At 35.8% G+C, this 16,784-nt stretch overlaps 1 protein-coding gene across 2 annotated transcripts in view; it reads left to right on the plus strand.

The window, feature by feature from the left end:
- Nucleotides 1-12,096, plus strand: part of tmem8b (transmembrane protein 8B) — a 304,341-nt gene extending 292,245 nt beyond the window's left edge. For both annotated transcript variants that reach the window (XM_087253922.1, XM_087253924.1), the window contains exons 13-14: nt 8,956-9,590; nt 10,929-12,096. In XM_087253922.1, coding sequence (XP_087110048.1) covers nt 8,956-9,291 — 336 coding nt within the window. In that variant the 3' untranslated portion in view covers nt 9,292-9,590; nt 10,929-12,096. The remainder of the gene's footprint in view (nt 1-8,955; nt 9,591-10,928) is intronic.
- The last annotated feature ends 4,688 nt before the right edge of the window (nt 12,097-16,784 follow it).

Genomic DNA, 16,784 nt, shown 5'->3' on the forward strand with positions numbered 1-16,784 from the left:
ATAATAGGGACCAGACACTGAGCATTCCTAAATTAGGCAATATTTTAACTTTATTTGTTAGTCAAAATCATTGCAAAGATTAAATACTGATTTAAATAATCATAATAAGAAAGGAAAAGGAAAAGGCATTTGAAGACAGGAATCTGACCCTATCAATAATAATATTGTTCAGTGTTTTAATGGTTTATTATAAATATAATATAAATATAACATATTATTTCATTTTCCTTCCGCTTAGTCCTTTATTTAGCAGGGGTCAATACAGCAGAATAAACCAACTAAATATAATATATATTAATTAAACTGTAAATTAAAATAAAAAAAATATCTATAAATTAAGGGCCTGATTCAACCTTAGATTGCCATTTATCTAAAATAATAATAATAAGAAGAACAACATCATCTGCCTTTACAAAATAAATCAAAATACAATAATACATTAAAAATTATAAACATTTATTATATAACTTTATTTTGCAATTGTATATTATATATAAGTATTTAGAAATTAATTATTTTCCTATGTTTTTTTCTCTTATTTTTATTATTTTATAAATAAATAAAAAATAACTAAAAAGACCAGAGAATAATCTGGGTAATGTTTCTACCCCAGTGTCTTAAAAGACTTGAAATAAATGAGTGCTGACAAAAAGTTGAATCACAGCTGCGATGCCATCAGAAAAATAAATCCATAAAATGCATTTTTTGACAGTGAAGTGCATGTAAAATAACCATCAAGGCCGCTCGAGCACTAAATTCAATAAACTTGCACAATCTGCGTATTGGAAAGGATTGAGTGAGCGCTCTTTCCATTGTATAGAAATGACAAAAATAAATAAATAATGCATAATGGCTTTTGAAGGCTTTCCAGGACTCTTGTGAGATAAGGATTTCTGTGCTGTGTGACTGTAACGTGACAGAAATAAAACTCCTCACAGTTATAAAGTTTCACAAACTTTCCTGACTTGGGGTTGAACAGGAAGCTGTCGAAAGCTAAATCGAGTCAGTAATCAGAGAGAATATGAGATTTACTTCTTCCTACAGTATATCCAGCAGACGTGTGATTGAGTCATCACCTGTGTGTGTGTCTGTTTGTCTGTGTGTGTCTGTGTGTATCTGTGTGTGTGTGTGTGTGTGTGTGTGCGTGTGCGTGTGCGCGTGTGCGTGTGTGTGTGTGTGTGTCTTTGACTGAATGCTGCTCATGCTTGACAGCACTAACAATGTACAATTGCGAGATTTAAAGCATCTCAGCCACTTCAGCACTTCACTTTCAATCCTGTGACTTCTTTTATAAGACTTGAACCATCAGCTTTGAGTTTCTGCTGGAGCTCCCATTGTTGCACAGGACACCTTTTTCACCGTAAAGAAAAATCCTGCCGTGGCTACAAAATTGTAACCTGGGGCAAATGTCTAGTCTACATTGTCAACTAGTTGAACACTAGATGTGTAATTGAAATGTCATGGCAGACGAGGAGGAAAGGACAAAGTTTCATTCTCTCGGCATTGTCTGGATGAAGGTTAATAATGACTCTGAGAAGAGCTACAGCAAATCTATGATGTAAAGAAAAAATAAATAACAATCTGGGGCACATTCAAGCTCAAAATGGTGCGCAACGTTTTCCAGGTTGAGTGACATGTTTCCTGGAAATGGTGCACATTGGGGTTTGAGAAACCTTTATCTCTTGTTTGGTGTCAAAAATGTCAGCACAAATCAGAAGTAGCACGTATAAACCACACAGTATTAAAGAGCTGAGTACAAGAGCAAATATATTGTTTACACACTTATTTACAAAAATAACCAAAATAATAAGAACAGGTATAGATCTAGAACTGTCTAAATATCATATAGTAATTGCAATGTATTATGGTCCATATTCTTTTCCGAGGTAGATGTGCTAGACACTGATTAATGTAACAAAAACATAATAATAATAATAATAATGAGATTGTATGAATATTTCCCAGAGATGGGTTGCAGCTGGAAGGGCATCCGCTGCATAAAACATATGCTGGATAAGTTGGCAGTTCATTCCACTGTGGCGACCCCAGATTAATAAAGGGACTAAGCCGAAAAGAAAATGAATGAATGAATGAATAATAATAATAATAATAATAATAATAGTAATAATAATAATGTGATCTTGGATCACAAAGCCAGTCTTAAGTTGGATGGGTAGGTTTGTAGGAACAGCCATCAATATATTGTATGAATAAATATTTAAATTTATAAATTTAAATGATATATTTTTCCTTTATGTAAAAAAAATAAAATAAAAAAATTTGAAGTTAGGTCTGAAGTTGAGCTTTATTGTCATTTCACTACATGTGTGGACATAAGGTTGAATGAAATGTGGTGTTTTGCAGGACTACGATGTTACATAAATAATCACAAATATAAAAAAACACTGGACGTAAGAGCTATTTTAAACCTATAACTAACATACTGGAGCATTAATCTAACTATGCATAGACTATAAATACTTACTGTATATAATACCTATCTAAGACAGACTATACACATACCTTTACATAAGACAGAACAATATTGTGCAAGATATTGTGCAAAAGAGGTATTTAAGGTTGAAGAAAACTATTTGTGCATTAAAGATACAATATATAAGATATAAATAATATATCAAGATAAAGTAAAGAAAAATACGATTGATGAAAGTAAGGATCATATTCAATAAAGACATATTTTGAAAATTATTCTATAAATATATTAACTTTTATTAGTAATATTCATGGCTTAGAACGTAATTTGGAAAACTTTAAAGGTAATTTTACCCATATTAAGATTTGTTTTTGTTTTCATTATCCCTCAAATGTCATATTTCAAATAGTTGAATATCAGACAAATATTCCCCTATCATATATCAATGGAAAGGCCATTTATTCAGCTTTCAGATAAGGCCTGTAGCCAGGGGGTGTTGGGTGGTTTGGATGAGCAGCCTTCACTGACAAAGGTCCAAATCTTGTCCCATACATTAGCTCATTTATCCTATTTTTACTGCTATGCCATCATGGTGAAAATAAACCATTGAAAAATGCTTTAAGATCAAGCAGAATCCTCTGTTGGCTGTCGCTTCAGTGTGACTTAAGCTAATCAGTTTTGGCCAATGCAAACAAAAATATAGTCCAACATCAGGCAGTGCAAGAAAACACACAATCAGATGTACTGTAAGTGAAGTCCTCTTTCGCTACTCTATTTGCTACTTTATTTTAAATAATGGACCTTATTTCTGAAACAGAAAATGATCAATAAAAAGGCATGAAGCACCAAAAGCAGCCCATATTAAAATATTCATTTTCAAGTCTTGTGATCCAGGGTCACACATGTACGTACACACATACACACACAATTATTACTATTATAATCACTCTTGATGTGTTGCTATTGTATTGAGAAGTAACACTTTTAAAAACTAGTCTGATAATATGATGGTAAACATTACATTATTGTCAGTATAAGTGCAGAACAGTAATAATGATAAGCTAAATACTCACAAAAAATAAAGATCATAATCCAGTCTCAGAGCTAAGTGGATTGTCCTTCACCTGACATCTTTATCTTTTTATCAGGAAATGCAGGGCAAATGTTGGATCACACAACAATTAGTTTCCATTTCCCTTCACTTGACTGGGATGTTCTCTTTTATTCTGCATGGCAAGGACAGTGACTGGAACTTCAAGTGTATTTTGCAGTATTAAACACATATTTATACCCATTTCATCAGGCTCTGAAATTCTTCATAAAGAACACAAAGAATGGACTTCTCAGCTGCCATAGTTGCAAGGCTTGCATCATCAGAACAGGGTGTTCAATGCACCACCATTTCTGTTTTACAAAAACATTTTGCAACATTTTGTTGGGGCTAAACGCATGTTTGATTGCCCTGAATTTTTAAGTTGAACCAAATTAACTTTATTCAAGTACTTTTCAACATTACATTTACTGATTTAGCTGACACCTTCATCCAAAATGACTTACAAGTGAGGATAAATGAAGCACTTCAAATGATCAAAGAGTAGCAGTATTCAAATGTTACATTTGATACAATGGTGACAGGTGGTTTGTCAAGCCCACTCACCATGGAGTGTTATCCAAGAAGTATGGGGTGCTTATGAAAAGATGTCTGGTGCACACGAAAAGGAAAATAGTCTGTTATATACTGGTTTTTACATTATATTAAACTAACGTAAAACACCGGCCACTTTATTAGGTACACCTATCCAACAGCTTGTTAATGCAAATTTCTAATCAGCCAATCACATGGCAGCAACTCATGCATTTAGGCATGTAGACATGGTCAAGACGATCTGCTGCAGTTCAAACCAAGCATCAGAATGGGGAAGAAAGGTGATTTAAGTCACATGGCATAGTTGTTGGTGCCAGACGGGCTGGTTTGAGTATTTCAGAAACTGCTGATCTGCTGGGATTTTCACACACAACCATCTTTAGGGTTAACAGAGAAAGGTCAGAAAAAGAGAAAATATCCAGTAAGTGACAGGCACAAATGCCTTGTTGATACCAGAGGTCAGAAAAGAATGGCCAGACTGGTTTGAGCTGATAGAAAGGCAACGTTAAATCAAATACCCACTCGTTACAACCGAGGTATACAGAAGAGCATCTCTGAATGCACAACACGTCCTACCTTAAGGTGGATGGGCTACAGCAGCAGAAGATCACACCAGGTGCCACTACTGTCAGCTGAGAACAGGAAACGGACGCTAAAGTTTGCACAGGCTCATCAAAATTAGACAATAGAAGATTGGAAAAATGTTGCCTGGTCTGATGACGGATTACTGCTGTGACATTCATGATGGAAGGGTGAGAATTTTGCGTCAACACAATGAAAGCATGGATCCATCCTTTCTTGTATCAATGGTTCAGACTGGTGATGGTGGTGTAATTGTGTGGGGGATATTTTTTTGGCACACTTTGGTTTTATTAGTAGCAGTTGAGCATCTTGTCAATGACACAGCCCACCGGCGTCTGTCATGTGCACGCCGTGTCGCAGCACTGAGCGGCGCATCCGGTGTGTGATGCCTTTTACAGTTGTTTAAATTGTACAATTACATTAACATTAGAACAGCCAGGGATTATCAGTGGATAAAATTTATCCATGCACATTAGTTACTATGCACAAACTGTTTTGTTACTTCAATATTTGAACGCATTGAAGAAAAGGAAAAGCGGTGTAGGTTATAACGTGTGTTTTTAGTTGCAGAGCTCCTCTATTAAAACAAAGAAAGTAAAAAAAATTTCCGAAAGAGATCAAGCCTTAGCTAGGTAATAAAAAGTTACGCAGAAGTAACTCAAAAGTAACATTACACAATACTTACCATAAAAAGTAATTCAACTAGACACTTTTTGGGGGGAGTAACTAAATATTGTAATGCATTACTTTCAAAGCTAACTTACCCCAACACTGCTTATAACTGTGTGACATCTACAAATCACCTCTTTTGATACATTGTGACTAAAACTGATTACTGCTGTCCCAGTGGGTGAAAAGAAAACCAATACAGAAAAGAATCAATGGTTTCCGAGGGATCTCAAATGCCCTTTAAGTTAAGAAAACACATGCCAATAGAAAATCACTATCAAATGGAGAAAACATCTTCATCAGTTTGACAACACACACACAGATTCTCACAACACATGTAGAGGTTCCCTAAAGATGACGAGTCCAACTTCCCAATTTGCTGTTTAAAGTTAGCTGGAGATCTGGGTGGTGAGTTTTTTTTGTTGTTGTTTATTTTAATGTCCTCATCATATGCGTTCTTGTTGTTTAGTTCTTTTTAGATCTGTGAGTTACTCTTGCTAAAATGGCATCAAAATAACATTTTGTTTCATGTCAAATGTGAAATTTGCCAAATTATTAGGAGTAAAAATTAACAAACAAGCAACCGTACAATCTGTATTTTAAAATAAGCTAACATTCATTCATTTTCTTCAGCTTAGTACCTTTATTCATCAGGGGTGGCCACAGTGGAATGAACCACCAATTTATCCAGCATATATATTACACAGCGGATGCCCTTTCAGCTGCAACCCAGTACTAGAAAACACCCATACACACTCATTCACACACTTACACTACGGCCAATTTATTTTACTCAATTCACCTATAGCGCATGACTTTGGACTGTGGGGGAAACTGGAGCACCCAGAGGAAACCCATGCGAACATGGGGAGAACATGCAAACTCCACACAGAAATACCAACTGACCCAGTCAGGCCTCAAACCAGCAATCTTCTTGCTGTGAGGCGACAGTAGTAACCACTGAGCCACCGTATCACCCAACAAGTAAACAAACAAAAACATTTCAGATCTCTGACAACATCACTGACTCAAAACAGTAAGCAGGGAAGTACATCACTTTTGGGGTTTCCTGACACATTTGTGTTGTGGTCTGCGTTATTTGCAGCATGTTTCTTTATTTGCAGGTGTTTTTGTTAATTTGTTAGTTTGAGCTCACTTAGCAACAGTACCAGAACCAAAAAGACCATTAAACCACAATGAAAGCAATATAAAATGCAAAAACATGCAGATAACATATACTGTAAATGCCCCTTTTTAAAAACTGAATTATCCAAACAATGTTTAACAACAGGGGATTGTAAATAGCACAATTATAGAATAAGTACTGTGTACATTTGTAAAAAAACGTTATGGGGAAATTTGATATCTTGGCTGTTCTGTTGTTAAACTTGTTTACTTATTTAAATAAGTTAAATTAACTAAAAGCCCTATGTTGTCTTGACTTATTGATCCTATCATTTGAACAGTGATGTCGCTTGACTTGCTGAGTCTACATGATCTGTAATATTCGTGCACATCTGTTCAGCTTGTTTCTCTTGGCTCAGTTGATTAATAGCGTGTACTGGTATTATAGGAGGACGAATGCTGTGTGGTGTGTGGGAGGACAGTGCACTTTACGCTCTTCATAAATATCTGGATCCCTACAGGCTGCAGAATTGAATTCCTGCGGAGTCTGTAAATTGTATGTCCAAGTTTATAAGTGTGTGCGTTTATAAGCCGGTGGACGTCAGAGCGTCTTTATTTGCTCTCAAGACGCAGCATTAAATCTGATGTCAACATGTGTCAGCTTGGATTTCAGAGCCATGTAGATGCTAAATGCAACTTTCATAACAAAGATGTGTGTCGTTTTATTGTTGCATGGTTACTGTGAGTAAATTATTTTCAGTGTTTTCGATGTTCACTTTTTCAAAATTTAGATGGATGGATGGATGGACGGACGGACGGACAGATAGATATTTGGATGGATGGATAGATAGATGGATGGATGGATGGATGCAAAGTGAATGAAAATTGCTGAATCAATGCATTTCACCACAGCTCAACACTGTTGTTTGTCATGAGTAGGGCCAGAAGGAATCTGTGGACGTCTTTTGCTATTTCTGCTAAAAATTTTGGTAAAAGTCTGCGGATTTCTGCCGAATTATTTTGGAAGTATCATAACTAATACAATTATATGTGAACTAAAAAAATAACATCTTTTTAACTTTTATTTAATGTTTAAAATGCAAATCCAACAAGATTCACTTTATATGGTTAATAAAGCAAGTTTGTCATATATTATATCTAGTAAAATACAGAAAATATTACTGTACAAACTGCATTGTACATAAATCTGATGAACATTTTTAATTTGGTCAATAATATTACTAAAATTAAAAAAAAAAAACTGAAAAAATATAGATTTACACACATTTACTCAAGTAAATAAACAGAATTATTGTTGGGAAAAAATCTGCGGAATTCTGTGTGCGCAGATTTCGGTGGGCCTTTGAGCTTGGTTCACCATATACAGGTTATTATAGGTAAAGAAAATGAACGAAAAACAAAAACTAGATTAGAAATTTTTTTTTTCGTTAAATGAAATAAAAATAAAAACAAGAGTTTAAAAAAAAAACTAGACTGTTTTGTGTACTGTTTAACTGAAGCTAACTGAAATTATAGCAAAAACGTCCTTCATTTTCGTCTTTGTAAATGTATTTAATACATAATATTACTGTATGCCTTTTAGAAGTAAATCTATAGAACTTTTTCGGCAGCTGATGCGTTTAAACAGTCACATGCTGACGGCTTTGAAGTATAGTTTTAATCTATTTTATTCACGCTTAACGTTGTGGAACTAATACTGCGGACGATCAGCGCAACAAGCTGGACTGATCAGCTGAAATGTAGCCCTGCTTTGGTTGAGCTTTTATTATACAATATTTATTCTGATGATTTTGAATCTTGCTCCTAACAAATATCCTTATTTAGGAAAAAAACAAGCAAAAAACTCAAACTAATACTGAAACTAATAAATCTAAACTAAAACTAAACAATTTCAAAATATAGAAACTAATAAAAACTAGTAAATCTGCCTCTAAAAACCTATTAAAACTAACTGAATTTGAAAACAAAAGTCGAAACGAAATAAAAACTAAAACTAATAAAAAATCTAAAACTATTACAACCTTGCATCATATGACTTTCTCAACACCACATGCTTATGGTTGTGGCTTTGTCTGTGTAACAAAATATAGGATGTGTAGATGTTCCTATTTCAAAACACTGGCGTATAATGCTATAAAATAACAAAATACGGTGGTTTAATGTAAAATTTAAAAAACTAATTTTGCAGTTTCTGCCATATCTTAAGGTCTGGCAACCACAGCTGCTGTTTTTTCATACATTTTACAGTTTTAATTTATTTATTTTTTCCTTTTAACACTGTAGTCCTAAATGTTTGATGAGTAATTGTCTTGTGAGGGGTCCACCATCTTGTATTCGTGATGGAGCCCAACATCTGGTGCTACGCTCCTGTTTTTGCAATGCTATCACATAGTACAATATTTTTCTAGTAATTATGACTTTTTTTGCTGATTTGTTCATAACTCATTGTATTTTTTCGACATATCTCTGTGTTCCTCAGACGGTGCGCACCATCCGCAGGCGCCGCTGTTACCCTCCGACCTGGAAGCGCTGGGTGTTTTTCCTGTTCCCAGGCACCACCATCGCCACATCAGCAGTGGCTTTATACGCATTCGTGGAGACAGAGGAGAACTACTTCTACATCCACAGCATCTGGCACATGCTGATCGCCGGCAGTGTTGGCTTTCTCCTGCCGCCCCGCGCCAAACCAGACGTCAAAGTCAGTCCCCTGAAGCGGCGGCGCGGCTGCGGGTACCAGCTCTGCGTCAACGAGCATGAGGAGATGGGACTGGTGGATCCCGCCATCATCACCATCAACAGCATCTGCACCAGCTGATGACCCTCGCACCCGCTCAGACTTTTACCTGCCTTTCCTCTCCTTCCTTTGGGATACAAAAACACGGAAAACAAAGCCAGAGAACTTACTGATGCACTGTAAATAACTTTAGAGCAAAACATGCTCGCAGACACACACACACTCGCAAATACACTGCCGGTCGAAAGTTTGGAATTTGAATTTTTTTCATGTTTTTTTTTTTAGAAGAAGCCTATTGTGCTCAGCAAGGAAGACGGTAAAATTGTAAAATTAGATTCGAATTTCAAATAACTGTTTTCTTAATGATTGCTTCTTAAAGGGTCACGAAAGACCAAAACACATTTTTTGAGCTGTTGACAGTCGTATATGTGTCCCACACTGCTAAAAACACTATTAGGACACCTATATTTCACTAAAAAGTGTAAATTGGTTGTTTTTGCGTTATTTCAAGCAAATTCGTACTTCCGGTTTGAAACAAATTTTTGAAGCTGCGTCACGGTCATGACATAATAGCGTTGTATTCCAGCGTGCAGACTGGACGTCTGTGCCAGAGTGTGTCTTATTACGTCTTACAGTGTGTTGCATCAATGCATGAGTAAGGCTTGGTTCAAACCAATCAGCGCGCTCTATTGTGCAACTTCATTAATATTCATTACTGTCAGAGTGTAGACGGCAAAGACGCCACGTTGTGTTGGCAAAACAAGCGTGAAGTGTTGCTTTTATAGTTTGCTGCAGTTAAGTTTCGTTTTCATTTTCTCTTTGTGAGAACGCAGACTCACGCGTGGATTAAGTGTACGCGACGCGCGACAACAATAACTTACGTGTCTAAGGAGGATTATTGTTTACCTGAGAGCTGTTCTGATCTGCTAACGCTGAGATCCGGTGTAGCAGTCGATTCTGTTCCCTTCTGGAATTCCAGTTCCCCCTCCACGAAGAGTATCCGCTAACAGCGTATGCGGACACAGCCGGATTTGCGGGCACCGGATTCGCTTGTAACGTTAGTCTCCTCTAAATAAAGACGCGGCTCAAGTTGCTGGTGATTGTCCTGTCTCTACAGATTTGGTAAGTGAGCGACCAGTGCTCTTTGTTTATTCAGTTCGTATTTTATACGTATCAAACAAACTATTGCACCGAGTGTAAACAAGTTTGCACTAACAGTTACAACCAAACTATAACCTCGTGTTGGATTGTGTGACCGGAATAACACACGCGGCTTTCTGACGCTACCTGCCGTGTGCATCTAAGTTTCCGGGAAATGCTGAGTTTTTTTTTCTCTCATTCGCCGTGCGGTATCAAACATTGCATGACAAATACACGCTTAGAGCAGTTCCTCGAATCAAATATCTCGTTTGTTGCGAGGGACATGAATGAATTCCCTGAATGAAAGAGCCAAACTGCAGATAAAGTCCACCATTTAATAATTTGGCAAATAATTCGACTACAGATGTCCATGTAAACACAGTCACATTGTCCGCTGTGGGTGTGTGTTTTGACTCTGAAATTCAGCGCGCCCAAATAGACACTCCCATACCAAGCCTCGTTTCTTCCTGCGACACTCCCCCCTAAACAGAGCTGGACACGCCCACTTTTCTGACTTTTTCCAAAGTAGAGGTGTGAAAACATCCTGCTGAAACGAGGGGGTTTCATGGCCCTTTAAGATGAAGCATATTCCTATTATTTCAGTGTCACTTGATTTTTCTTTTATAAAATCATATTCATTTGCTGGTTTATTGGTCTGTTGTGATCAATTTTTATTGGCTCTCAATCATTAATTGTCCTTATATAGTGTATCAAGGTTGAATATTTAGGTTGTATATTTACTGTACTACAATTTCCACTAATATTGGCTGCAGCTCAACAGTTTTCAACACTAAAAATAACAATAAATGTGTCTTGAGGTGCAGATGTTAGAATGATTTCTGAAGAGTTATTTGACACTGTGTGACTTTAAATCACACAAATAAATGAAACTATTCAACAAGACAGCAGCTATTGTAATAATATTTAAAAATGTTACAGTTTTTACTGTTTCTGTTCAAATAAATGCAACTTGGGTGAGCAGAACAGGCTTTTTGCAAAACAGGCTTCTTTGAAAGACATTTTAAAAATCATATCGATCCCACACTTTCGACCGGTTGTGTAGATACAGTACAAGTTTTTCGTCATAACATGGTTATTTGGATTACTATTATTGTTAATATGGTTTGCATTGTTTGTATCTGGGAATGGTTTGTGTCAGTGCAGCGATGCACTGTTATTAGTGCATTATCTAAAGCATCTGAGCTGATTTTGCTGCTGCTACTTGACAGTGACTGTAAAATTGAAAAACGTGTCATGTAATTTATTCATTGTTTTTCTGGCACTCAAACGACCAAATGTTTTATTGTGTTTAGAGGATGCAAAGGAAGAACATTTTGTGGATATATCAAGGGCACTGCTTTCTTTTGATTGTTCTTTTTTTTTACTTTTCTTTCTAAACATCATTTGCACTGAGACACAAAAAAATGTGATACTGTACATTTTTTAAATATAAGTATAGTTATGAACCAGTCACGATGTGTACATGTACATGTATAGTATAGTTGTTTTCAGTGGAATGTCTGATTGTACTTTGGATTGCATTGTATTGCCTTTGCAGCATAATTGATTGTCGATTTTTAGAGGGATTAGGAAAGTTTCCATTGCCAAGACCAGGTTTTAATACGAAACCTCAGATAAATAACCTCATATTTCCTGTTGTATTTACCTAGTGAGGGTCAGAAGGAGACATTTTAAAGCAAAAGCAAATGAAAAAGCAAATAAACGTTTTATTTTTTTGGTATCAAACTTGATTATTTGAACAATGTGTTGTTTTTCTTTTCTTTCTTGAAACCATGTTGAAAACAAAAACCTTTTTTTACTTTAGTTAAAAGTTAGTTAACATTTAGTTGCATAGCTGTTGTTTTAACATGTTTAACATATGCATCACCTCAACTTCATCCGATTAGGATGATTCTGTATCTGCATAAAACATAATAAAAAAAATGAGAAGCAAAGTTAAATGCAGCAGAGAAAAGATGCAAATAAGCAAGGATTTATGATTTTCTGGTGAGTCAGACAGAATTCAGAAGCAGAACTTAAATCATCACTGAATAATAATAAAAACACTGTATCATTTTAATTGAGTAAATAGTTATATAATGTACAATTAATCTTTAAGCTACAAATGTTTAATGTATTGTACCCAAATGGCTTACATTTGCTTCAAATTCTTACAGTCAGGTCTTAAAAACTCATGGAAATGATAAACTTTCACTCCAAGGTTAAAATCTAAAACGACTGCACAAAGTTAACTGTATTGTCTGGTCAACTATAATCTTAACTACATTGCAAATACAGCATAGGCTCATTGTGAAAACGTAGCTCTAAACAGATTTCTGTAAATTGTGAATTACAGTTTACACTAAAAAAAAGGAACATAACCATTTTTAAAAAATGTCTGATGGTAAGTCATACTAAACGTTTACTATTTTAGGTCCGTTAAGATTACCTAAATGATTTACATTTGCTAAATGTCTGAATAATGACAGATTTTTTTTGAGAATTTTTTTTATTAATTTCTAGACAGTCAAAGGTTTACATTCATTTCCTAGGTTTTTTTCTTTTTACGTTTGCTTTTAACCTGTATAACTTTGGTCAAATGATTTGGGTAGCCTTCCACAAGCTTCTCACAATAGTTTGAAGGAATTTTGGCCCATTCCTTCTGACAGAATTGGTGTAACTGAGTCAGATTTGTAGGCCGTCTTGCTTGCACACGCTTTTTCAACTCTGCCCACAAATTTTCTATTGGATTGAGCTCAGGGGTTTGTGATGGCCACTCCAAAACATTCACTCTGTTGTCCTTAAAGGACATTTTACCTAATTTGGCAGTATGATTAAGATCATGGTCTGTTTGGAAAACATTTGTGGTCAATTTCCAATTTCCTGGCTGATGTCTTGAGATTTTGCTTCAGTATTTCTACATAATGTTCTTTCTTCATGATGCTATCTATGCTGTGAAGTGGACCAGTCCCTCCTGCAGCAAAACAGCCCCACGACATGATGCTGCCGACCCCATACTTCACAGTTGGGATGGTGTTCCTAGGGTTGTAAGCTTTCCCCTTTGTCCTCCAAATGTAACACTGGTCATTATGGCCAAACAGTTCAATCTTAGTTCTATCAGACCACTGGACATGTCTCCAAAAATTATTACTTTTCCCAGTGTAATTTAGCAAATTGTAATCTGGCTTTTTTTGTTGTTGATTCTGGCTTGTTGATTTTTCCATATTGTCACTAAATGAAGCAGTGTGTTTTCATTAAATAATATTCTACAGTTGTGCCTCCAATTAAATCAAATATTGTCAATTAGCCAACCAGAAACTTCCAAAACACTGACACCATCATCTGAGCTTTTTCAGAGGCAAAATAATCTTATTATATTTAAACTTGACTTTCAAGAAAAGTTCTAACAATTTCTCAAAAATACCTCTATCATTATTTTGCTATTAAGCATAACAGAACCAAATTTGATAATCATAACTTACCTAAAAGAGAAAAAGTTTAGTCACATTAACATCTGACTTCTTAAAAAAAAAAAGGTTATGTGCCTTTTTATACAGTGGTTGTAAACTTCTGATTTCAACTGTTTGTAGCCAGAAGTACGTGGCTGCATTTCATTTTTTAAATGAACACTATGGGAGTGGTATGGCACCGTTCCTTTTCGCGCTTGCAAGCTCACCACTTACCTTCATATGGTTGGCTTTCCCGCTGTTACCAGTTTGTCCAGTTAGACTTGAGACACAGAAAGGAGTTGACCATGACAACAGGGTTTGAGAAAGCAGGTAAGACAAAAACAGAATCCAAAAGATAAAATAATCAAGTAAATAACAGGGTGAAAATGTGGTAAACGTGGTAAAAATCAGATGAGGGCTTTTCTTTTTCTGAATTGCTTTTTAAATTTGTCGTTTGGGTTTAGGGAAGTGTGGGGTGCTCAATCTGTGCTTTTTAAAATACTATTGGTTGGGTTTAGGGAAGGGGGAGAGTGGGTCAGTTGATTGGTCAGTCAGTCTCAGGCCTCTGATGGATTTACAACAGAACAGCAGGCATGAATGGCACTCACAATATAAATTTGAGATCTTAAAAAGCCTAAGCATGCGACCTCTGATGGATTCATGGAAACAAAAACTGCAAAAAAACGTAGCTCCTGGAACCTATTTGGTGCTCTCCAGAGATGTATATAGAGAGACATTTTTAAACCTCATGCACAAAACTGGAATATCGCATAAAAGATGTGCAAATAAAGCAGTGTTTACATCCAATGAGTCAAAGCGAACAAATCGTCACTTTATGAAAAACTGGCGCCAAATATCAACAGTAAAAATGGAATTTACTGCAGTAGCAGAAACTGCATGAAGCTTCTTTTTATTTAAAAAATGACTTGTGCCTCAGAAGACAGTATGCCGACACTCAATGAACACATAGTGGCATTTGAAGGTGAGTAGACACTTAACAATTCTGGAGGTAGTTAATAATATAATAACACTAATACTGAAATGGTAAGGTGTTTTAGAATGACCAAAATAACATTTCAGATATTTTACAATGCCCTCAGCCTGCTGGTTTGTCCATTCACACACATTTTTCTCATCACATGATCTCTCATAACAAAATCACATCACCTTTTTTTAATGAGCAAACTGGAATTTGTTTAGTAAAAGTGTTTCCATCATAGTTTATGCACATCTTTTCTTATCGAATAAAAAGTTTATCCTGTTCAGTTATGCGCATACGTTTTTAATGCGCATTTTCAAAATTGATGTGAATCCTGATGTTTCCATCAACCGCTTTTGTTTTTCTTTTGCACATATCCAAAAAGCGCATAAAAATAGATGGATGGAAATGTAGCTTATGATGATATTATGAAGTTCATGACACAATTACAATGGCCATGACAATCATGTTTACGATCAGGTTTATTACAAGTTAGTCAAAACCGGTTATGATGTATTTGTTTTATGTTAAATTGTCATAACAAGGACATCTCAAACAATGACAACTTTGCTTTTAAAACAGGATAACAGAGTGAATGACACCCAATGACGTTTGTCATATGCATACATACAATCTCATTCATGCCAAATGTCATGTCATGATTATTAGGGTTTCATGACAATCTTATGAACACCCCTTCAAGTAAAGTGTTACCCAGGGGATTGAGCCACTCCATTACCTCAATCCCTTTTGCCTGAAACCTATCTTGCTCCCTTGTAGTTTTTGTCTTGTTAAAACACAAATCTTAGGGGCATTCCCTCTAATAATTCCACAATCTCATAATCTCTGATCCATGATAAGTGGTAAATAATAAATAGGTACAATGCCTCAGTATGAGAATGATCCCTATCATGTGATTTTTGCACTACAATGCTTCACAATCTTCACGGTGAACTAAGGCCTTCAATACCTATACCTGGGGGTCATTTGACACTGTTGATGACCACTAGATCTGAAAAGAAAAAATAGACTCTCATAAGTCCACATTTGTCTTTAGGCCGTTAAATTTTGGCAGGCTTCTTGCTGACAGCTGAACTTCCATCAAATTTCTTTAGAGTATGTTTGCTGATTTGGTGCTGAAGAAACGGTTTTTATAAATCCTTAAGCTGCGTTTACACTGCACACGACATTTGGACACGACTTTTGGAATACGCCCCCTTGTGGCAGTCGCACAGAATATTCAGTTTTGTCGTGCACTATGGGAAGCTTCTCGTGGATTCTTGCGGTGGGGTCCGAAATTAAGGAGTGCAAAAGCAAGAGCCTTCATTCTTTGTGTGTTCACCAAGGTTGAATGAATGAATACTAGTAACTCATCAAAGACTGCTAAATATTTTGTGGAGACAAGATTAAAAATAGTATTCTTTTTTTATAACTCATTTATGAATAGAAATGTTTTTTAATATAGACTTTTTCGAACTAAAAAAAATAACAAAAAACTTCTATTTCTCATCTGATGCGCATGGACAGCAATGGAATACATCACATCTGGTCGGCCGCTTGCATATGTCTAGTTGCAGAAGTTCAAATATTTTAATGGATCCGCAGCTCAAATCAGATCCGAATTTTCCACATGCAGATATGATCAAAGCTCCACGCGGCTCAGAGACTTGGTTGTCCATTGGAAATGAATGACTTTAGGTCTGTCACTTGTCGTTTGTCAAGGCGGCTTTACATTGTTTACACTTTGAATAAAAAGCTGGGTTCCACACAATTTTTTCATGCTGATCCAACACACATTGATTTAATAATCCAAATGTTTTTACAAATTTAAGTTTATTAAACATTAAGTTGTTTCCAAAAAAACTCCAGAATTGTCATGTTACAACTAATTTTAAATAGTTTAAACAAGCTGCAAAAACAATTATTTGAGTGTGTTCTTGCTGTGGACTTTTACTAACATCAAACTTTTATACTGAAGACAACTGATTTTCTGTAATAACCTATAC

This window comes from Danio rerio, chromosome 5, assembly GCF_052040795.2.
Source record: "Danio rerio strain M-AB ecotype USA chromosome 5, GRCz13ab, whole genome shotgun sequence".
Classification (NCBI taxonomy): domain Eukaryota; kingdom Metazoa; phylum Chordata; class Actinopteri; order Cypriniformes; family Danionidae; genus Danio; species Danio rerio.